At 34.9% G+C, this 23,163-nt stretch overlaps 1 protein-coding gene across 3 annotated transcripts in view; it reads left to right on the top strand.

Annotated features, from left to right (window-relative positions):
- LOC148939978 (BUB3-interacting and GLEBS motif-containing protein ZNF207-like) overlaps nucleotides 1-23,163 on the top strand; it is a 106,374-nt gene that overhangs the window by 28,223 nt on the left and 54,988 nt on the right. For 2 of the 3 annotated variants that reach the window (XR_016143429.1, XR_016143430.1), the window contains exons 5-6: nucleotides 3,620-3,905; nucleotides 7,119-7,283. Coding sequence is in view for 1 of the 3 variants with exons in the window: in XM_089105714.1 (XP_088961840.1) it covers nucleotides 3,620-3,905; nucleotides 7,119-7,213 (381 nt within the window). In the remaining 2 variants the exon portion in view is untranslated. Of the gene's footprint in view, nucleotides 1-3,619; nucleotides 3,906-7,118; nucleotides 7,931-23,163 lie in introns of those variants that run through there. The other variant, XM_089105714.1, reaches the window with a different exon arrangement.

Below are 23,163 nucleotides of genomic sequence, written 5' to 3'. Positions count from 1 at the left end.
ATTTGTTTTCACAATATTGTCCATGAAGATTGTATTTTTTCATGCATCAAAACCAATTCCTAAGCGAGGCATTGTTTCTCTATTAAGATATTAATAAAAAGGTTAACAGGATAAAAACAATAAATAACAATACAAAAAAATAATGAAAATTATTTGAATGTACTAAATGTAATTATATTATCATTAGAATTGTTATGATTATAATTATATATACTTAACTTTAATATATTACATAGAAATTGTATTAAAAATAATAAATATACAGGTTGTAAAAAAAAATGACGGCCATTTTAAAGAACCAGTGAACAACTCAGAAGAACATATTAATTCAGATTTCACACTCAAATTTAGACCCAATTATTGTGAAAAAGAGCTTAAATTTAAAATCTAACGGTTGAAATAAAGGATGCTTTTTTGTATTTCTGATTTTGAAATGTATGTTTCCGAAATTTTGAAACGTATTTTTCAAAATCTTGGGGAGAGGGCAGTTTTCTTTTTTTGCAATCTATTCAATGAAAAGGCAAATATGCCCTAAGGGGCCCCCAAATTGTAATCAATTAGTCCTTATCTGGCCACTACTACTATTGCTAAGAACTCAGGGCAAGATCAAGCCGCATAAGGCCAACCCAGCTGCACACGCTCCTCCTCCATCCCAACCTATTCAAAGCCTCCTCTTTATACCATCCAAAGAAATTCATATTTGTCTTAAATCTTTCCTTACGACATCCTCCCATCCCATTCGGGGACGACCCGCTTTTCCTTTCCGGCCCTAGACAGTTGGCCGATAAGGACAATCTTTGACAATCTGTCATCGTCTATCCGCAGAACGTTTCCTAGCCATCTCATCCTTTCTCTCATATAGCTTTAGAATTCGGGATTGAACCATATTTTTCGTACAGCTTACTAATTGAGAAACGCTCATTCAGTCGGGTGCCCAAAACAGTTCGTAGAAAATTTCTCTGGAAAACATATAGCAGCTCCTCTTCCGTTTTTACGAGCGCACACGCTTCAGAACCATACTTGACCACTGTCATCATTGTACTTTCAAACATTCTTATCTAGGTTCGCAGATTTATCTTTCTATTCTTCCAAACTTTTTTTTAACTGTAAAAAAAACTGGAACTTTGCTTTTCTACATTTAAGATCTTCATTGAACCTAACGTCTTTTACTAATAATACTACTTAGGTAAGTGAAGCTGGCCACTTGATCGATCTTCTCATTACTCAACATATCTTCTTGACATTAGTTTTCAAACCTGTTCTTGCACCCTGAATTTGCAAAACCTCTAAAAGTGCATTTATTTTGCTAAGATTTTCATCTAGGATGCTTAAATCATCAAAATAATTTAAGCCAAGGAGAGTTTTACTTCCCCCTTTGATTCCGTTTTCTCCCACTGCCTTTACGGTGCTCCTTAGGACAAAGTCCGTTGAAATGATCCACACAAACTGGGATAGAATGCAACCCTGTTTTACTTGGGTTTTGGAACCAGCTACTAAACTCACTTCCTACCTTAACCACTGCAATGCTATTCTCGTACTTAACATTAATCTCTTTAATGTATTTATCTGGTATCTTACAGTGAAAATCTGGTTCGACGCATCCTCTACCCTTCCTAAAACCACACTGTTCTTCTCTGCAAACTTTATCTACAGTATCTCCAAGTCTAAAACGTTTCACCATACCAAGTAATTTACTTGATATAGAAACCAGGCTATTGCCTCCGTAATTACTACACTCACACTTATCACCTTTCTCATAGAGGAGTTTAATTAATTTTCCTGAAATCGCTAGGCACTTACCCTTTTTTCAAAATCATACTCATAATCTTTAGTAACTTATCTCTTACCTGACCATCACCATATTTAAAAAAACCATTTACTACACTATCAGCACCTAGGGTCTTATTATTTTTTAATCCTTTTATTACTGTCACTAATTCTTTCTCACAAAAATAAATCTTCCTTCACATTCAAAGTGTCACAAACTTTCATTCTTTTCTGTATCTTTTTATGTAACTCTATCACGGTTAAGCAAATTTTCAAAATTTTCTTCCTATCTCTCTTTAACTCTTTCCTTCTCACTAATTGTGACCCCTTTTTAACTGAAACAAGTCCAGATTGACTATTCCTTCTCAACTTATTAGCCTGCCAGTGCAGTATTTTACTATTATGCCATCTTGAAAGATTTTCCAGATCTTTGGCAATTTTATCCATGACCTTCACTTCACGCCTTCTTAATTCACAGTTTAATGCCTTCTCCACTTTCTTTGCATTCCTCTTATTTTCATATGATCTATCACGCAAATATCTTGTACAGGGCCCTCCTCCTTTCTATTAAGCATAAAGCATTTTCACTAATATTCCTAGCTGCGTTTCTAACTTTCTTCCCTAAGACGGTCTCAGCTACTTCACAAACTATTTTTCTAAAAGTATTCCATCCTGACCCTGCTCATATGCTAATTAATTTATTATATCTTGAATATATATTAAAGAAACCTGAAGCGGGTAAGTTTGTTTGAATTTGTTCTGCCAAAGGTGTCAAAGATAAGCAAAATATTATTTGACTGAAGATTTTCAATTTTTGAGACATCGAATTTATGGTAATTTGAAAACACAACATCTTTTTTAATATCAAAGAGGTAGACGGATGTTGGCTGAAATCTCAGCTGGCTTTCGATTTCATTTTGAAAGCTGGAAGTCGACTTTTGATTTCAGCCGGATGTTTTTAGTACATTTTCAAACTCTTCATTGTTAGGAAATGAAATGAAAACAAAAGAAAATCGCCTTCTTTAAAAAGGAAAGGAAAACAAAAGAAAATTCATATTCATTAGAAGTAATAGCAACATATATCACTTCGTTTGCCGTAGCTTAGGTCGATCCATCTTATGAAATTAAAATCTTGATTTGTAATTTATAAAATGTAATATTTCTATATTACTGTTGGTTTGAATATTTTCTTCTTTGAGGTTATATTCGTTTTGTTTGGCACTTGTTCCTATTAATCGTCGCTTGTCCTGTCATTGGCGATTCTGTGGCAATACAGGTTCAATCACGCCCTTTCTTTGAAAAATATAAATAATTTCTTAGACCTCACTGCTTTTTCATCTACGAAAAATTAAAAGAGAAAAATTGGTTTAATTTAAATAAAACAACAACAAAGTTGTGTGAGTATGTATTTATTTTTTTGTTCTTTATTTGTTTTTTTTTTGTTCCCGTGTGTTTTAGTTGTCGATTTTTTTAGATGGTTTTATTTTAAATAACTGTTTTTTCTTACTTGAAGGATTTCTTTTTTTCCGCTGAGAAAGGTTCCCGGACGTGGAGCCAAAATATTTGTATATATTTTACTGTTGTTTTATTTTATGTAAGTTAAACCACTGCTTCTATCTAAATAAACACTAACTTACAAGATAAAATATTGGGAAATCTCTAGGTATTGTACAGAACAAGACAACAGTTTTATGAACATGTGAATTGTAATAGATAAAGAAATCCCCCGCTTTCCCCAAAAAACGTAATCTTAATAAGGACTGAGCAAACAATGACTATAATTTAATATTTCATTAAAAAAGAAAATAAAGGAAAAATAAATCTGTATCTTTGAACTTTTCTATAATTTCAGGAAGAAAAACGGGCACGGATACCGAAATATATTGTTAATTTTCCAAAGAAAGAAACACCAGTCCCAGAAGAAGTCGCTCCATCACCTCCGGCTCCTGCAGTGCCTTCGGGGCATATGCCACAACATATGCCACAGATGAATATGAGACAACCCATGCAGCATATGGCTCGAGTTCCAATGTCTGCTATGGGTATGCCAGTTATGGGAATGGGGACTATGCCTATGATGAGCATGGCACCAATGGGTCTACCAATGGGAATGCATGTTCCTATGCATGGAATGCATGGTAAGAGGAATTTTGGAATTAGGAGTTATTGTCTGTAGTGTTAAAAAGAGACATCAACATCAGCTTTAAACGAGAATTAAAGTTATGAAACTGGGTTAGGGTCTATGTCCCCCCCCCCAAATTTTTGGGATCTTACAATTTCTATAAAATTTTATAACATTATACATGTAGATTACCGATTTTTTTCCGTCTTACGCCTTCCTCGATGTGTTCCCCCCATCCCAAATATAAATTCCTATGTACTTGTCTCATCCAGCATATAACGTTTAGGGGAGGGGAATTATTTTGAAGTAGTGTTATCGAATGTTTTTTAGAATTAAAATCCCGATGGGTTTTCTGATGGTAAAATTCAGATGAACTTTTTAGTTTTTTAAGAGATTTTCCTGTAACATACTTTGAAATGCGTATCAATTTGCCTTATTTTTTGTTCCGATTGTATTGGGAATATTTTTTTGTTACTGTTCAAGGAAATAAGATCATGGTATGTAAAAAAAACAGTATCAACTCAGCCAAACCTGGTCTCCTGCAGGGTCAAATCCAGGATTTTTTTTTTGGAGGGGGGTACAAAAAGACTTTTCGGGGGGGGGCTAAAAAAACCTTAAAAAACGCATCAAAAGTTGTTTATATTCATTTTGTTACATTATTACGAGTCAAACAAACATTTCAGGGAGGGTTAACCCCCCCCCCCCCCTCCCCCGGATACGGCCTTGTTGTCTTTTTTCTTTTTTTTTCTTTTTTTTCTCCTCATTTGTTTCCTTTATTTCCTTGCTTTTTGTTTTCAAAATCAGCTAAGCATGTTGTTGACATTACAGGTGACAATAGTTAATTTTAGCAAACCATGAAAATAGCAAACCTACCATTTTTAAAGCTAATATACAATAAATTAAAATACAACGATTGCAAAGAAAACCGGGAAGTAAAGGTGATAGAATAAAAGCTAAAAACACGCTTTTTTAATTTTATGAATATTGGCTAGCTATGCCTTGAAATTAAAATTGATAATCTTTAGTTTTAAAGGGCTATAAAAAATGTGCTAATTATTGAATTCAATTCAATCATTTATTACCCACAACTACAAGAGAACAAGTAGTACAAGTGGAGTGTAAACATAATAATAAAAAGAAAAAAAGAAAACAAAAATGAGCAATAACAAAACACTAGCAATTAACTACTAAGGAAAAACTGTAAAAGACCAGGGTTAAGGGCCAATTTTACAAAATGCATCTGCAGAAAGCTTTTGTGTAGGTCACTAAGTTTTGAATTACATCCATAACATAGAATCTTTTAACTAGATGCCGATTTCTAGTCCATGGCGGCAGAGAAAGAAGACATTTGCAAAATTTGAAGTATATAACTTTAATCTTTTCAAATCCTTTAGCTTAAGAACAGGATGAACATCCGAAAAATAAAATACAGAATGATCAGAAAAAGTCGAGAATAAGCGCCCAAGAGCTCTTCTGTTATATTTTCCACGGTTTGCTACAATTTTTGAATAACTGAACTGGATTTTTCTTACTGCATCAGCAACAATCTGTTTAAGGAAAAGAGCTAGAGAATGTCCGAAAGGAAGAGACAGAAAGTACAGAAAATTCATTACATACCAGAGGAGTAGACGAAGACAGATTATAAGATAAGAATTCACAATTGTCAAAATTCAGGGATAGACCAATATTTAGGAAAGACTGAGAAACTAAAGAAACCATCGCAGAAAGAGCAGATTTAGTACGACTAGTCAACAGAATGTCATCAGCATAGGCAATGTAAGAAATATCAGTAGAACCAGAAAAATAAGTACCTGAGATCTTTTCCAGAAAAGTAGAAATACAAATTTGGAAAAGGTTGGTGATGAAACACCTCCCTGCCTTACGCCTCGAAGCACTTTAATAGTTTTTTCTGGAGAAGATTTCAGGCGGAGGTAAGAATTAGAATACCAAAACCATAGAAGGTAAATAACCGAAAAATTAACACCAGAAGAAACCAAAAAAAGAAAAGCTGGTTATGAACAGTAAATTCATAAAATTCGTAAAGTAAATGTAAATTCATAAAAGGTATAAAAAGGCATAAGGGTTACAAAATACATAAAAAGGTTGGCTCTTAGCAGTTCGATTTGTATTCAAAGGCTTACTAATTCAGTCTATTTTCTAAATAAAGAAGCTTGTTTGATTGTCAATGAGTGGGAAAACATGGAACCACCAGATACAGTCGCTTTTGGAACCTAACATCCTTAGGTCGCGTAGGTTAATAAAAAAAACATACTTGTTCAGTAGCTTGGTAAAAAAGGGTGTAGCCCACTCTTGTTGAGGTCGGGGACGGGACAAGGACCAAGAAGTTCGATATATATAGAGGGACTGTCCGTATCAATGAAAATAGAGGTTAAGACTATCGGCCCCCATCCTTTCGAATGTGGCTTTGAGTGGCTGCGGAGAAACAAAAGCTTCCAAGGTTTTAGAGACCAGACTAAAGATTGGGGAGAAGATCTAAAACAAAGAGCAATGGCAAATTGCAGTAATTATTTTCGTCTCTGGTTTAAAAGTTTTTCTCTCTCCCTCTCACATCTTCTTTCACCTTGTCTCCTGCCCCTTTTCATCTCCTTTTTATCTCTTCGTCCTCTACTTCTCACCTCATCTATTTAACTTCCTCTCCCTCTCTTTCTCCCTTCCCTTCTTTCTTTTCTCTCACTATGTCTCTCTTCTGTGTCTTACAGTGGCTTGTAATTACAACCAAAGGAAGAAATAATAATGGACGTCATAAGTTGAAAAATAAAGTTTTTAACGTCAAAGTTGAAAAAATACGGTCCTGATATTTTGTAATATCAGAATTCTAAGTGATCCAAGTGAAACACATACGTTGTACAGATAAAGAAACAGACGAAGTTTAGCAGATGCGAGTTTCTTTTTCTTTTTGTTGTTGAGCGTTTGTGCGTGTGTTTCTAAATCTTTTTGCGGTGTTTTTTAGTATATGATAAATGTTTTGCCCAGCTTTTTTCTTCTACTACCTATTTTTGTTGATAAACCTATCCGGATGGGCAGCCAAAATATTTGACTTTTATTGCTGTATGTATGATTCTTTTTTCCTCAACGTTCACTATATTACTGATAATTTACTTCTCGCAGAATTCTTATTTCATTTTATTACAAATAGAAAGGCAGCGTTGTGTAAAAATTATTTACAATGGCTTTTAGCCATTATTTTAATTTTGAACTCTTATTTTAGGTGCTGGACCGGGGGTAGTACCTGGTATGCCATTTGGTGGTCCACATATGAATTTTCCAGGGATGATGAATCCAATGTTCCCAAGGTTTCGCTAAAACAGTTTATCAAATCAGAAAACCTTCATTATGTCCCCTTTTAAAATTCTGTACATTTGGGAACACTGCGGTAAGTCCCAACCTGATTAGCGAATTGTCTACACGCCAAGTGCTACGCAATATTATGGCCAATTATGTTGACGATTCGATTATGGTATAAAAAGGTGTAAACTATATTTTAGTTGATTTTAATTCAACTTTTGACGCAAGTTCTAAACTAGAAATTGCTTTCAAGACTAGATTAGCCAAACGTTCAGATAGTTGAACCTTCACGACTCTTGTCCTTTTTTTATTTTGATTATTATTGCCTTAAAAAAACTTGGTACTGATAGGTATTTCAATTAACTATAAACTCAACGTAAGAATAACTTGGTTTAAAGTTATTCGTTTTCAATCCGTTGATTATGGTAACGCTGTGGCATTGCCTTTTTTATTGTGGGTTTTTCGCCTTCTAAATTATAATATTTTTAATAGTTTAAAGGATAGCACATTAAACATTCATTATTTAACGAAGTTACATTTTAAAAATTTATCTAAAAATAGTTTTTACATCATATTTCCTCTAGAAGAAATAACTGTATTTAAAATAATGGCCTTCATATTTCGTAGTAATATTCTGTGTGATTTTTTTTTTTTTTTTTGGTTCAAGAACAGGATTTGAGAATCCTGTTTCTCATTGTCTTGTGTTTTGAGTGGCAATCTTATAATTGAAGAAAGGTAGGATTAGTTACATGTTTTTTCTTCTTTTTTGTTTTTGACTAAATAAAAGCTTGTCAGAAATATCATCGTGTCTTTGGAAAAGGTAGGTGGAAAACGTAAGTACAAACTTTTGTTTGTTCACCAATTACTAAGCTAGGAGCGTCATTTTAGTCGTCTCGGACGCCGAGTCCTGAAAGAAACTCTTCCTTTCGTTTCAAGAGCTAAGTATAAGAAGCTGGTAATTAGCAAAATCAACAATGAGCCGTTCAGAAGCCCAGTGGAATAACTGTACATCCTGAATATTTTTGTGTAAAAATTGATTGACTGCTAACTTGGTGTTTTCATTGAAATCCCTATGTATTTTACTAAAATTCATGAAAAATATAGACCAGTACACCAGAATTACAACATTTCGACTGCTGAACCCTTAATCATTTTTTAGAAATCAATTTGGTTAACTCCAAAGATTTATTTTCCCTTGACATGTTTTCAATGTCCAAAATAGCTTTTTGTATGTAACCCATTCCATATTTGAAGGTTATGGCATGGAATACGGAACCAGAAGCTGACAAGTCTTCAAACCAATTTTTGAGCTATTTCCAAGCCGAATCGATTAATTTGGATTTTATTTAGGGTATGGGAAATATGAGGTATAACAGTATAGTGTCAAATTTGACCTTTACCTACTCTTGACTTCGAATGTTAAGAATGATTTCTGTTAGAACTAAGAATTGACCCTTAAAAAGTGATTGTCATTGAAAGCGAAAAAGAATATCCAGTGTGTTGTGTGCAGTTGAATGATTTGATATCTACGCCACTGGACTATGTTCGGTTTAATTGAAATGCAGTTGCGATTGTTTTTGCTTGAATTCTGACGAGTAAAGAATGTTAGGATTTCGTAATTAAAGTTGATACAGAAGGGAAACACTTCAAGTGGATCTCTTGAATATGGGCCTTTATTTGAGCCGCGAGATGTCAAATTTAGTAACTCAGATTTAAATTTTAGTACTTGAGTGATTTTGATCTTGATATATTCGCAAGAAAATAATGGAAAAGTAATGATTTACTTGTTCAAATGACAAAAAAAAAGCATTTTGGCCGTCGACGCAAAGTAATTTTTGAATAAGTTAATTCGAGGAAACTATAAGAAAACGTAAAAATACTTCAAACATGTTTGTCTGCCAGGCATATTGTCATCAAAACCAATAATGCATCTTGTCTGTCAGTTTTTACTATTGCTATGGAACTGTCAACTTTATTGCTCATTTTAAAATAACTTGCATGGCTTTCCACTTATCTCTTGAAAGCCATAAATAAGGAGCCCCCGTTCTGTCCCTCAAATGGCATTCCTCATTCGGGAATTTCAGATTGAGGAAAATATCAGAAATAGGGTTTCTGGGAAAACTTAAATTTGAAACTTCAATTAATTCAGATTCTAAAAAAATAAAGTAATATTGTTTATATTTAGTAGCCTTTTGTCCCACGACTTCTTTCTTTGCAATTCTTTTATCCCATGACTTTTTATAGTGTCCTGCAAACTAAAAGGTGATATACAAGTAACGTAAGCTATTTCAGGTTGGCAAAATAACATACCAAGATTATTATTTGTTTTGTTTTTTGAAAGCAATATCGACTAAAATAGAGTAAAATGTCAAGTCAGATGAGTATTTTGTCATCTATTTTGTAAAATGTCAAGTATTTTGATAATATGTCAAAATAGAGTCAATGTCAAGTCATTTAAAATACTGTGTTGGCAATGATCAATTCAAATTTGGATTTTTCAACGACTTTTGACGTTTTGTTATATTTTTCCCAACTCCATTGTTGTTCATTAGGTGATTTTTTTTTCTTTTGTTATTGATTGGAATTTCCTAAAAAAGGGGAAGAAAATAGTGATTGGAATGACATTGTAATATATTAAGGTCAATTGAATGCTTTATTCCATGAGATCTTACACCATGAAATAAAAACCGAATAAACGCAAGTTTTCTCAAGTCGCGTGAGACATTTAGGGAAGTCTGTCGAAAGAGACACGAGTCTCGTAAATAGAATTTAATTCTGGCGTAAATCAATCATCACTTGGAAAATGTTTTTATTTTAATGACTGTTGTTCCAAACGGCATACGCCCGCCCCCCCCCCCCCGCCCCTCTGGCTGAATGATGTTTCCTTATTTTTATATTTTTGTCCTGAGATTTCTATTATATAGCATTAAAAGTGCCAATTAGACGAGGTTTGCCCCCCCCCCCTGAAATTCAGCTTATGGGCGCCCAAGCCCATCCCCACGCCTAAAATTTCAAAACTCGAATACCATCGTGGATGTTTTTCATGATATTTCAATCAATTATGGCAGCGCCAAAACTACATTTTTTTGGGGGGGGGGACAAATTGACCCCTAATAAATTAAAACCCTTTCTCTCTGTAAATTAGTCAAAGATTTAGGTTGAAAAATAACAATTATGAGTGACTTCCTGAGATCTTGAAACTTGACCAGCAACATTTGTTCTAAAATCTAATCATCAATCTATAAATTATCTTATGTATATACATACTATCTAATTATTATAAGTTTGTTCTGGTTTAATTAGTATTCAAACTAGGTGCATCTTAACTGATGATTACATGTCAAGAATAAGGCTGGTAGAGAAAAATGGCTGCTCGAGACAAAGGGAGCTGAAAAAATAACAAGGATGTCCGTTGGAATGAGGTAGACTTGACATTCGCTTTCCCCCACTTCCTCGGAATACTTTATAAATAATGAATACAATACTATATTATGTCAGCAAATCTATACAACGTTGGGAATTCCTTCTTATTGCGGGCAGTTCGACCATAGAAAGCTAACAACGTAAAATTAAAAAAAGAAAAAAGCACAAACGAGCTATTGAGTAATAGCAGTTTGAAGTTAAAGGACTATTTTTTACTAGTGCTGGGACCTTAAGTACTTTTTATAGTAATTTGTTAAGTTCTAGTTAATGAATTATGCTTTTTTTGCGACTACTATTGGACTATTCACTGCTAGTTGAGATTTAAAGCTTCAATACTGGATGGAGACGGGGTGTACGTAGCTCTATAGGCCTTGGTCGGTTTGGTGCTGCAGGTATTTGTTAGTAGTGGTAGCAGTAGTTTTTTTGATCTATTGATGTTAACATAGACGATTATAGGTCTAAAAAGGGTACTTAATGTCCTTCTCACCACTAAATGGTCTATAATGTGTTTCAAATTTGGTTCAGTTCGAAAAGAATATGTCGGTTTCTTTTGACGTCATCGGCTAATAAACTAAGATCGATAACTAATAGTTGGTCAAAAATCAAAACGGTTGAAAATCAAGATAATATCGTCAAATTTTGGATGCAATAGCTTTAAATTATATTTCTCGAATACTGAGATTCAGAAGCTTCAGATGTGTAAAAATAAGGTAAAGGTCAGGAGCTAAATGTCTCCTTTCTGTCGATTAATGAAGGCTGACAATTAACAATGTGTTTCTTTTCGCTTTGAAACCCATCATTTGCTGCCATTTTTCTTGCAAATTGCGATTCCTCCTGACTTTTTGTTTTTAAAGGGAATGTGTTATGATTTCGGATCAGCGATTAATCATCTTATTTCAGGAATTAATCTATTTGGCCAACCAGAAAAAAGAAGATGAAGAATAACTAATGGAGATTGCTAACATTGGTTTGCAGAGCTGACGGGATTTTTTTTCAGGTTAAGGAAGTCAAAATGGGAAATTAACTGGTTTGTTCTTGACCTTTATGGTCAAGAACAAACCAATGGCAAGCTGATACGAGAAGAACTCAAGTTTATCTCCAAAAAAAAAGCGCTGACGCATTGCATAGAATTTTTTTTTTCTGAACCTGAAATTTTTTCAGGTTAAGGAAGTCAAAAAGTGAAGTTAGTAAACTTTTTCTTGACCAAAAAGGAATGTAAAGCTGATGTGAGAGGGAACTCAAGTTGGTCTCTGAGAAAAAAAGACAAAACAAAACAAAAAAAAAACGCTGACTTGCATTGCACAGAAAAGTAATCTTTTTCTTAATCTGAAATTTTTTTCAGGTTAAGAAGTCAAAATGAAAAGTTAATTAGTTTTTCTTGACGAAAAAAGAATAGGAAGCTGACTTGACATCATTTTTATACAATCCTAAAAAAGGCTTATGCCAGCTTTGCCTCTCACTCAGACTATGTGTCTATTTGTCTCTGAAAAAAAACAACAAAAAACAACAACGTTGCCTTGCATTGCCTAGAAAAATAGCTTAAGTAAAGATAATTGTTTCCTTTTTTATCTATCTTCTGTTCTTGCTTTACATTGAGCTGAAGGTAAAACAATCAATGAAGTATATTTGTACAAAAAAAAAAAAAAATAATAAAACCAGGGCGTTATGCATACAATGTAAAAGAGAGAATTGATCAGAATTTGCTAAACATTAGGCCCTATTCATAAAAATCTCATAAAGATCTTTTCACTTTGTTTCCTCGGCAGTTTTTCCCTAAGCCTGGTATTGAAGCCTGGTCTTTTCATTTGACTTCCCTCCCAAGCTTTGCTCACTTTCCAAGGTCTACAGTTTAATTTCTAGTTTTTGTAATTTTGTTTCCATTGCTAATCTTCAAAGCCCAGGAAATCTTCTTTCCCAGGAAATCTATGAAATGGCAACTGAACACGAGACCACACTTAAGTTTCTGTATAGTAGGGCACAAACTGTCCGAGAATAATGACAATTCTAAAAAAAAAAATTCAAAATATAAGGCTCCTCAGGGTTGGGTGCTATGCGTTCAGACCCCGAATGGAACGAGAATAGGCCATAAGGAATGATTTAAAGGAAATTGTAACTTTATGGAATGGTTAAAGAGTAGACCTATGCATAGATTGGGGTGGAGGAAGGGCCTGCTCTGTTATTTTGACTTCAGGTGGCTTGGTGCTGCAGTGAGTTGTTAATAACAATAGTAGCAGGGAGAAATGTATGATAAATAGCATAAAAGCATATGTATAGTGGGCAGGTTTCCAGCCACTGAGCCATGATCAGAATTACGGTGAACATGACATCAAGCAAAGCAGTTCAGCATCCTAGAAAAGCAACAGTCCAGCCAACAAGTTTCATTTCCACATAGCTATATTTTTTAGCCTCCCTTAGGATCCTCCGTCACGAATTTTGTGATTTCTTTTATAAACATTTGATTCTCATTTTTAATGGCTTGGATGAGTTTGCCTTCCCCTCCCCCTCCGGTGAAATGAGTTTTTGCGGTCATATAATTTGTCATATTAGCTGTTCAGCTATTGAATTTAATTACACAATATTGTACGGCTAAGAAGTTTGAATTTCAGAGTGCTTAATTCGAAAATACAATTTAACTCCACAGTTAGATTTTTTAGCTCAGAAGTTTCATTAAGGAACGACGCAAAAAAAAAAAATTGAATTAAGATAATATAAACCATACATACTACAATGGTAGATTTCGATCCAATCAGTTTACTTACTTAGCCAGTTAAGTAAATTGTCAAGTTTCCATACGTCAGTCAGTCACAGTTTTTGAAGGTGAAGAAATGAAATATTGGCTAATCAGATAAAAATCCAAGGAAAGTCTTAGGTAACGAATTTTGATAAAAAAAAAGAAAAAAAAAATTGTGACCCTCCTCGAATAAGAACTTTTTTACTATATTTTTTCTTGACGGAAGTGTAAGTAAATACATCAAAATGTAACTGCATTCAAGCCAAGATAGGGAGTCTCCCCCTGGATCTGTCACCAACGATGAATCACTCACCACCAGAATTCTCTTCTCCGTGCAGCATCACGACAGTTACTAAAAAAAAAGTTTCTGTACTTCCTTCGAATTAAGCTTGCGTATATGGCTTGCCCGTTCTTTAGCTCTTATTGAATATATTATTTACCGCCAAGTCTCTTCTTTGAAAAAATTTGTTCAGTCCAGTCATACAAGTTTTAAAAACCAAACAGAAAAATTGCCATTTTGCACTGGAAAGGTAGCATAGTCAATCGTTGAAATTTTCTTTCGTTTAAGTAGGAGTAGATACCAAAGAGGACAAACATCACAATCCTAGTATTATCAGGAGGGGAATTTCTGAAACAATATTTCACAAGGAGTATTTACCATGTCCTTATTCCTGTGCAAGAAGCCCTGTCTTTACTGATTTTTAGCTGTTCTAAGTTATCTAATATTCAATTCTAACCCATTTTAACCGAAAATTTAGGAACGCGTAAAAAAAACTGTCAAAAAAGAATCGGCTTTTGAACCTGATTCGGGCATAACAAATAGTACTTCGTTTAATCTTAGTGATAAAAATTCGCTATAAAAAAGTAACTTTATGGGAATTTCGAAAATAGCCTAAAACCCCACAAAAATGGTATCGTATCAAAGTGAAAACCGCGCCATTGAGGTCAACATAGGCGTTAACCTTATTAAGGAGAATTACAGTCTCGACCCCGTCTTTGCCAACAAGGGAAACACTTCCGCATGGGAAGCAGTCATGTATCCCCCTTTTTTTTATTCTTGCTTCTTTTTTTCTGTTGTCGCTAGTGGGGGCGCTGAAACATCACAGAGAATTGTTTAAGGGTTCATTTGAAAGGAAATTGTTATATCCATTGTTTTTTGTAAGCATTAAAACCATGTTATTAAAATAAAATGTACATTTTGACAAAAAGTGCATCTTTATATATAAGACGATATAGACTAACACTTTGTAGTACGATATCATATTTGAATGCTTCTTCTCCCTGATTTTATAGGGTCCATTCTCTGCTAGATTCAATTTAAAAAAACGAAGGGTTTTCCTGTGTTTTTCTAGTAAGTCTTAATCATGGTCGGAGGGGTAGCTGCAACCTTGTAAAGTACGAACCATGGCCCATTGTAAAAAAAATAATAAAAAACGTATTTAAAAAATGGCTGCAAATTCGCTGTTCTCAATATGTGCAAGGGCTTCCTAAGGTGTATAATCATAAATCTTACTACATCGATGAAGATAGGTCTTAAAGTAATTAAAATCAAAGTCCATTTTAGTATGAATTTTGGCAGTAACTTATGTTAAATGTTGTCCATTTATGGAAATAAGGAAATGGGATATATTTTTCAAAATCTGGAGGGGAGGAAGAGAGTAAACTTGTTTTTCTTTCAATTTCAGAAAAGAAAAAAGTAGTCCAATGCAATTGACGATAGTGCTTGTGTTGACCCTCATTCAAACAGTTGACTCCTCTCACTGATGTATGAGGCATGCCATCCCCTACTTCCAAACAGGGTCTTGCGCTCTTTTAGCTCAATACCAACGAAGTGTGTCGTACTCGATCTGTAGGTACCAAAGGTTGAAAAACACGTGAAAAAATGGCGATTTTTTAAAGGTAGATAATTTTGTTCTTTATTTGAAGTTGTTGTCTTGAAAAAACATTTACATCGACCTGGAAGGCTTTTAAAAAATGGGCGTAGTGTACAATTTCAACTCAGGGACTCTAGCCTTCAAACGTATAATAAAATTAACCTAACGTTTGGTATAGAATTACATTGAATCTACCTAGCCAACATGTCGAAATGGCTCCAGGCTCTGGAAAATTGTCGACCAATTTTTCGTTAACTTTTATAAAAATAACAGGACCGGAAGCGAAGTGCCGGAAACAAAGTGATGCTCGTGGTACATACCTTTTTTTGTTTAGGTGTCAGTAGATTTGAATTATAGGTGATTTATCAGAACAGTTTAGGAAGATCTGCTTCTATTTCTGTAATTTCAACGTCGTATAAGTATATAGCGGACTTTAGTAGTAGTATTATTCACCTTAATTAAACGATACTCTAATGTCTCTTTTCATTTTTCACTGAAACTTCATGGTTTACTGTTTCTCTTCATTTTGTTTAAAATTTATATTGTGGTTTCACAGTATTTTTATGCGTGGCTAAATAGCTTTTTAGTGAAATCACTATTATTTCCAGTTAGGTATCTGTATGTAATGCATATAACATTTGAGAATAATTCTCTCTATTTTTACAACCTCCAACAGATTTCTTTTTATTTATCTAATTTCATCGCCTAAATGGCTTAGTCTACAATTTTCGTGGAGGCCAGAAGTCGCTAATAAAAATCGTTTTTTTGTTTAAATAGACCAAGATCATGCTTCCTTCTCCCATTAAATATTTGACAAATGAAACTCAGAGAGGAAAGAAAATAACAAAAAGAAAATCAAAAAAGGTAAAAAAACGAGGATTCGGTCAGCCAGTGGCGAACTGTGAAGAAGAAAAAGTAAGCAAATATTTCGACAAGGATCTCCGCCGAGTCGTCCTCAGTGCTAAACAAAAAAGAAAGAAAACAAACCAATGATAACTGAACCTTTCGAAGTTTACTTGCTAACGACAGAACAGAAACTAAATAAGAACCATGTTGGAATCAATGAAAAAGAAATCTACCAAGATGATTGGGCAATAATCCTTTGTCTTGCCATAGCTTTGGCTGGCCTACAAATTCGTCCATCATTTGATGTGCAAATAGGTTCTCTCAAGTTATACCGGTTGAAAATATTGATTGAGTCCTTCAAAATTAAACTGTCGTAAATTGGGCTTAATGAAATATCTCCAGTATCTCTATTTATTGCTAAATTTTGGTTCATGTATTTTTTTATCTCAATTACCTCTTTAAAAGTTTGTGGTACGCCATTTACAGTAGATATTAATGTTGCCTCGTCAAAAAGAACCAGATGGGTCGGATTTACAAAAATATGCGAAGCCAATGCCGAATCAAAGTTGTAATTTGTATTTTTCAATCTCAGAGACTTATTTAATGAAATTTTGTATTTATGCAAAAGTTCACCTGGGTATTTGTGGTGCCTTGGAATGTAAAATATCCAACGAGAACATAAAGCCTTGCAGAAATCATAATCAAGTATAGGGTCGGTTTGACGTTTCTCTGGGTTGAAAAAATGTTCAAATGTTTGTTCGTAATTGAAAGAAACAGAGAGATTATGTTTCTTTTTAAAATTTTTCCAAGTTTATCGCCAAGTTTCAGGATGTATGGTAAAGTGATGAAAGTTTTTTTCTCAATTGCCGGGGTAACTGAATCGAGGGGGACGGGCTTCTTATTTTGTTGTTGTATCTTTTTTAATCGTCTATCTATGATATTTTCAATAAGTTTGATTGGGTTGCAGAAAAGAATACCTGACATAGTTAAATTCGGAATTTATATGATTACGGGAACAGATTTTTAAAACTCTGTCGACTAAAGAGAGTATTACCCCTCTTTTCACCGAAGGAGGGTGATTGGAACAGAAATGAAGATATTACTCGTTATGAGTCGGCTTTCTATATATAGAAAATTCAAGGCTAGGAGCAGTTTTTATAATCAAAACATCCAAGAAAGGCAGCTTACCTGAATCTTCGAGTTCCAGAAGACCAATCTGAGACCAATCTTGTGGTCTCAGAATGTAATTAAATATTTGGACATGTAACTTTGAATATTTAGGCCTACACTCAAAAATATCAAATGAGTAGGAAATAAAACTTTTTAATATATTTTCTTATGCCACCGACTTAAGTTTATTGCGAGAAATCGGTGAGGGTCTAATCTTCAGGGTTTTTACAGAAGTGTGGATCTCTGGCTGGATTGATGAATATGATATCAAATTTTTAAAAGCTACCCATAATTCTTGTCTAAAAGAATCGTTATTTTTTGTCCTTGATCCAGAGCCTGCAGTTTATAAACTAAAGTGGAGTTTTATAGTCTGTGCCATAGAAGACTATTTCAAGTTGTTCCGCAAAGCTTTGGTTTCTTCGAGATGTGTTTCAGCTTTCGATTAGAAAGCTCTGTTCAAGCTAGATGGCGGAAGTTTCCAATTAAGTTTAGGTTATAACTAAAAGTGCTTATGATGTGGTGGTTTCCTGACCCCATTGTCAAAGTCTCCTTAAAACATCATATAGAAAATTTTCAGTTTTAAAAAGGGTGCATTTTCCCACGGATCCGAAAATGCAGCTATCTATTTTTTCATGCCATTTCTCTGTCATTACGGTTGAGTTTGCTATTTTGGTTTCTTTGTTCGGGACCGAGGCAAAAAATAGCATCAATTGTGCCTCCCAAGCTTTAATAGTTCTCTCACTGCTAAATAAAATGGAGCTTACTTTTTGCTCCTTTCTTAGTTGTGATATTAGAAAGTTGGCTCGCGGCAAGACAATAAAATTTTGAACTAAGAGAAATGATAAGAGAAGGACTTCTGTTAACGCTGGTCTATAGTTAATTAATAGCGGATGAAAGTACATTAACTCAGTATCTTTATTTTGTATAAAAATCAATTGATTATATAAACCATTTTGAAAGTTTCGAGGCAATGACAACTGCATTGCTGAGTGTATATTCGAAAACAATACATAATGAATACGCAAAAATGAGCTAAGCCTTGGTTGATGCAAAACAAGAAAAGTTGTGATTTGGTGTAAAGATGAGATAGAGGTGCCAAAGTTGCCGCCCTGCCCCACCATCCTTCCCATAAACTTTTTAACAGAAAGGTAGTCATGTTTGCCGTCTTGCACCTTCTTTTAAGTGGAACCACATAACAGTTTTGGTTTGTTTTATTTAAGGCGCAGAGTGGGCTTGCTGCACCTCCTAACCCCTCCATCCGCTGCTTTCAGTGCTCCTTTGAGGAAAATCAGGGATGTTGCACCTTGTTTGAAGCAGAACCTCGCAAACTTTTACAGAGTGTACTATTTTGGGTACAAAGTGAGCTTCCAGCCCCTTCAATGCACATCGCTCCTTCAGTATCGACACTATTGAAGTAAAGCAGGGAAGTTGCATATTGTTTGAACCTGAACACCATTGTGATTTCTATTTGTACGATTAGAGAACGAAAAGGGGCAGGTGACCTCTCCCCCTCCCTTGCACCCTCACGCTTTTTTTTTTTTTTCACAAAGTTAGGCATATTGCACTTCTATGAACTGGTGTTTCAACTACCTCTCTTCAACCCAACGGCACCTTTTTAGTAAAAAGGTAGGCGTATGGCACCTTCTGTGAGCCAGGATCATGCAAGGATTTTTAATTAGTATTATTGGCGGAAGAAAGTTGATGCTTTGCCCTATTAACCTCCCCCTTTCCAGACTTTTTTTAAGAAAAAAGTTTGAACCGGCTTCATAAAGATCCGACGAATATTTCCGAGGAAGGCAGATATGTTGCACCTTGTCTCAACCGGAATCATGCAAGGATTTTCAATCTATAAACGGAGTCATGAATTTGGTGTGGCCCCTCTAACACTCCCCTGTCCCTCTTACCGTCAAAGTATCAGCAGAAAGGTAGGCATTTTGCACTTTATTTGAAACGGAATCATGCAAGGATTTTCAATTGATATAACTGGAAAACCAATGAGGCAGAGTCTCCTTTAACCCTCCACTGCCAAATTTTTAATAGAAGGATGACCATGCAGCTCCTTGTTTGAACGAGACTCATGCAACAATTTTTAATCTTTATGACTGGAGGACGCAAGTGGGCTAGAAACCCGTCCAGCGTCCAACGCCTCTCGTACCCAACTTTTTAGCAGAAAGCTAGCTGTGTTCCACCTTGTATAAATCAAGAATATGCAAAACTCTCAATATTTGAAAATTTGAGGCTCAAATGGGTCCTTAGCCCCACCAGCAACTTTGCCCATCGCGTATCTAGCTTTGTAGCACAAATTGGTTATATTGCAGCTTGTTCAACCGCAATAAAAAAAAGTGTTTCAGTGTTGATGGTTGTAGGGACACAGACGCCCTGTGGGCCTTCCGAAACCACTCCCCACCACCAAATATTCAGCAGAAACAGTGCGATGTTTATTTACATCTTATAGTGGGTTTGAAATAGTACGTTGGGGGAATGAAATAAGGGAATGATGATTCTTTTTGATTCTCACTCCCCTTATACAACCCTTGCAAGAAGGTGCTCAGATCCACTTGAAACTTAGTGGGGCAAGTAATTTGAGCTAATACGATATATCCTACCCTCCATGTAAAAGTAGTTGGGTTCAATTTTAGTTAGTTAGGTAGGTACTACTTACCAAAGTGACCAAAAACGTGAAATTTCAACCCGTTGGCTTTTACAGTCAGGGTTAGGTTCATTTTTTTCCAGGAATTATCCTCTGTCACAGAGAGTGACTTATAAACAAGAATCGAAAATAATGTTCATCTTCAGGGGCAAAATGTTCTAATTCTTCTAGTTTTTATTCGTTTCCGACAGATTTTAGACCAGGAGAATTCGTCTTCATGCAATTGGCTTCGCAACGACCATAAATGATAATGCATCGCAATGAAGTTGTTTTGCAATTATTATTAAAGTGTTGTTTTGGCAAGCACTAAATAGTAAATAGAATCAAATTGTTCTGACTTTCAAGTACATCATAAAGACATAAAAAAAGTTATGTTTAGAGGCAAAAGGGTGTGGCCCCATCTTGGACATGTTGTATTTTCCGAAATCATAGGCAGCACAATAGCGCTGCCTAAGTAAAGAACGATGTTGGCACAATGTATTATTATTATTTTTTTTTCTTTAGACCAGGGCTCTTCGTATCGAAGGAGTTGTCGTAGAAACTTGGAAAAGGGATCATTTGATGTGAAATTGAAGTGACTAGTGCCCTTTTCAATAGTCGAAAGTGATTGGAAGGCAACTAACACCCCTTCCACACCCACCATTTATCCAAACACATCCAATCAAAATTTTTTGATAGCTATTTTGTTCAACGTAGTTAAAAAGTCCGGAAATTATGTTTTTGAGGATGACAATACCCACACAGCCCTATCGGAAATGAGTGGAATTTATGCCATGGGGGTATATAAGGTTTGTTTCTTATAGAAAGCGTTGTTGTAGAATCTTCAAAATGGAATAATTCGATTGAAAATTGAAACGGCTAGTGCCCTTTTTAATAGTCGAAAGTGATTGGAGGGCAAGTAAATCCCCTCTCACGCCCACCATTTCCCCAAACACATCCAATCAAAATTTTGAGATAGCCATTTTGTTCAACGTAGTTGAAAGGTCCGGAAATCATGTCTTTGAGGATGACAACCTCACAGCCTCAGGCCAAGGATTGTAAGTTATGCCCTGGGGTATATACGGTTTTTATAGAAAGCTTTGTCGTAGAAACTTGAAAAGGGGCTCATTTGATTGGAAATTTTAAGGGCTAGTGCCCTTCAACTAGTCGAAATTGATTGGAGGGCAAATAAACCCCCTCTTAGACCGACCTTTTCCCCAAACACATCCAATCAAAATTTTTAGATAGCTATTTTGTTCAACGTAGTTAAAGTTTTAGAAATTAGGTCGTTGAGGATGATAACCCTCTCAGAGCCCTCGGGGCAAGGGTTGTAAGTTATGCCCTGGAGGCACATAAGGTTTTTATAGATAGTAATGTTGTTGAAATTCCCTTGATAACTATATTAATTCTGAATATTTGCTGTAATTCCTGGAAGTTGACAGATTAAAATATAGCAGTTCTGTCAAATGTCCTGATGTGTATCTGCATATTGTGCTGAATATAAGTTACCAATTTAGATTATTTGAGTCAGTTCGAATTCTGTATCTGTCCTCGCCATATGTACATTCACTGTATTATATGTATAAATAAACATTTTATACTCTAAACATAAACTTTATGATGGTTCGAGACTCAAGACATCCTCCACCTGTCGAACCCAGATAATAGGCCAACGCTACCATAAGACTCTAAAGAGAAGAAGTCACATTTAACAAAGTAGTACACAACTTTACAGAGAAGTAGACAATTCACAGAGAGATGACCCCAGAAAGTTTACAAAAGCGTTGTCGTAGAAACTTCAAAAAGGAATCATTCGATTGGAAATTGAAACGGCTAGTGCCCTTTTTAATAGTCGAAAGTAATTGGAGGACAACTAAGTCCCCTCTCACGCTCCCCATTTCCCCAAACAAAAACAATAAAAATTTTGAAATAGCAATTTTGTTCAATTTACTTGAAAGTTGCGGAACTTAGGCATTTGAGGAAGACAACCCCTCCCCCAGTCCACAGAATAAGGGGTTGAAGGGATTCCTGGGGGTAATGAAAGGTTTTTATATGACGCGTTGTTACAAAAACTTCAAAAGGGTTCAATTACTTGGAAATTGAAAGGGTTAGTGCCTTTTTTAATAGTTGAAACTGATTGGAGAGCAACTAACGCCCCCCTCACGCTACCATTTCCCCAAACACATCCAATCAACATTTTGAGATATTAATTTCTTTTAACGTAGTTGAAAGTTCTGGAAATTAGGTCTTTGAGGATGATAGCCCCTTCACAGTCCTCAGGGCAAGGGTTGTCATTTATGCTCTGGGAACATATAAGGTTTTTATAGAAAGCTTTGTCCTTAAAACTTCAAAAAGGGCTCACTCGATTGGAAATTGAAAGGGCTAGTGTCCTTTTTAATAGTTGAAAGTAATTGGGGGGGGGGCAACTAATTTCTCTCTTACACCCACCATTTCTCCAAACACATGCAATCTTAATTTGCACTTTACTGAAAAAATATAAATGTTTTTACTTTTATAACTTTAATAAATTAAATAATATTAACATTTTGATTACTAAATAGCATTATATGTATATTAAACTGACAATGCACATTATTTGTATTTTTTCAGTAAAGTGCAAATTATGTTCTGGCCTTGGGAAGGCATAGAGGTTTTGAACCCTACTCATGTTAATTTTTGCTTGTTTTGAGTTTAACTCGGATATTCTTTGTAATATCTATTCGTTTTTAGTTTTATTTTTTTCGATTGTGATTTGTGGTGGTTTACCGAATTGGAGATTATTTGATTTTATTTTTGCTCATCTTTGGTTTAACGGAGTTCCTTACTTTTCTTTGAAAAACTTATTTTGTGGAAAAAGTGAATGGAATGGGTTAGGTTTTATGTTTTGGAGCAAAGTAATAGAGCATAGCTGAAAACCATGGTCCTTTTTAAAGTAATAACAGCGATTTGGTGTCGGAAAATGAGAAGAAAGCTGTTTTTTTTTTTTTTTTTTTTGTATTTCTATAAGACAAAACTGTTCTTAGGCTATACTATTTTAGAACTGTTGATGAGCAGAGTTACAATATTTAATCGTCGGCGAAGAAACAAAAATAAACCGTCTGTCAACACTGTTGACAGCGAACCTGACCGAAGTTTCCTGCAATGCTTCACGTTGCTCGAATACCGTAAATCTAGTTCAAATTTGATAGGAAGCAACGTAGGTTGTTAGAAACTCTTAGTTTCTTTCTATTAAAGTTTTCTTTAAAAGTTTTGCCGTGGAAAGTAAAGAGTAAATTTAAATCTTAAAACGATCAGA

Source organism: Artemia sp. Qi Xiang Cuo, chromosome 20 (assembly GCF_049724085.1).
Source record: "Artemia sp. Qi Xiang Cuo chromosome 20, ASM4972408v1, whole genome shotgun sequence".
NCBI classification, from domain to species: Eukaryota; Metazoa; Arthropoda; class Branchiopoda; order Anostraca; family Artemiidae; genus Artemia; species Artemia sp. Qi Xiang Cuo.
Note: the sequence above shows the minus strand (reverse complement) of the source record. Positions and strands in the feature narration are given on the sequence as shown.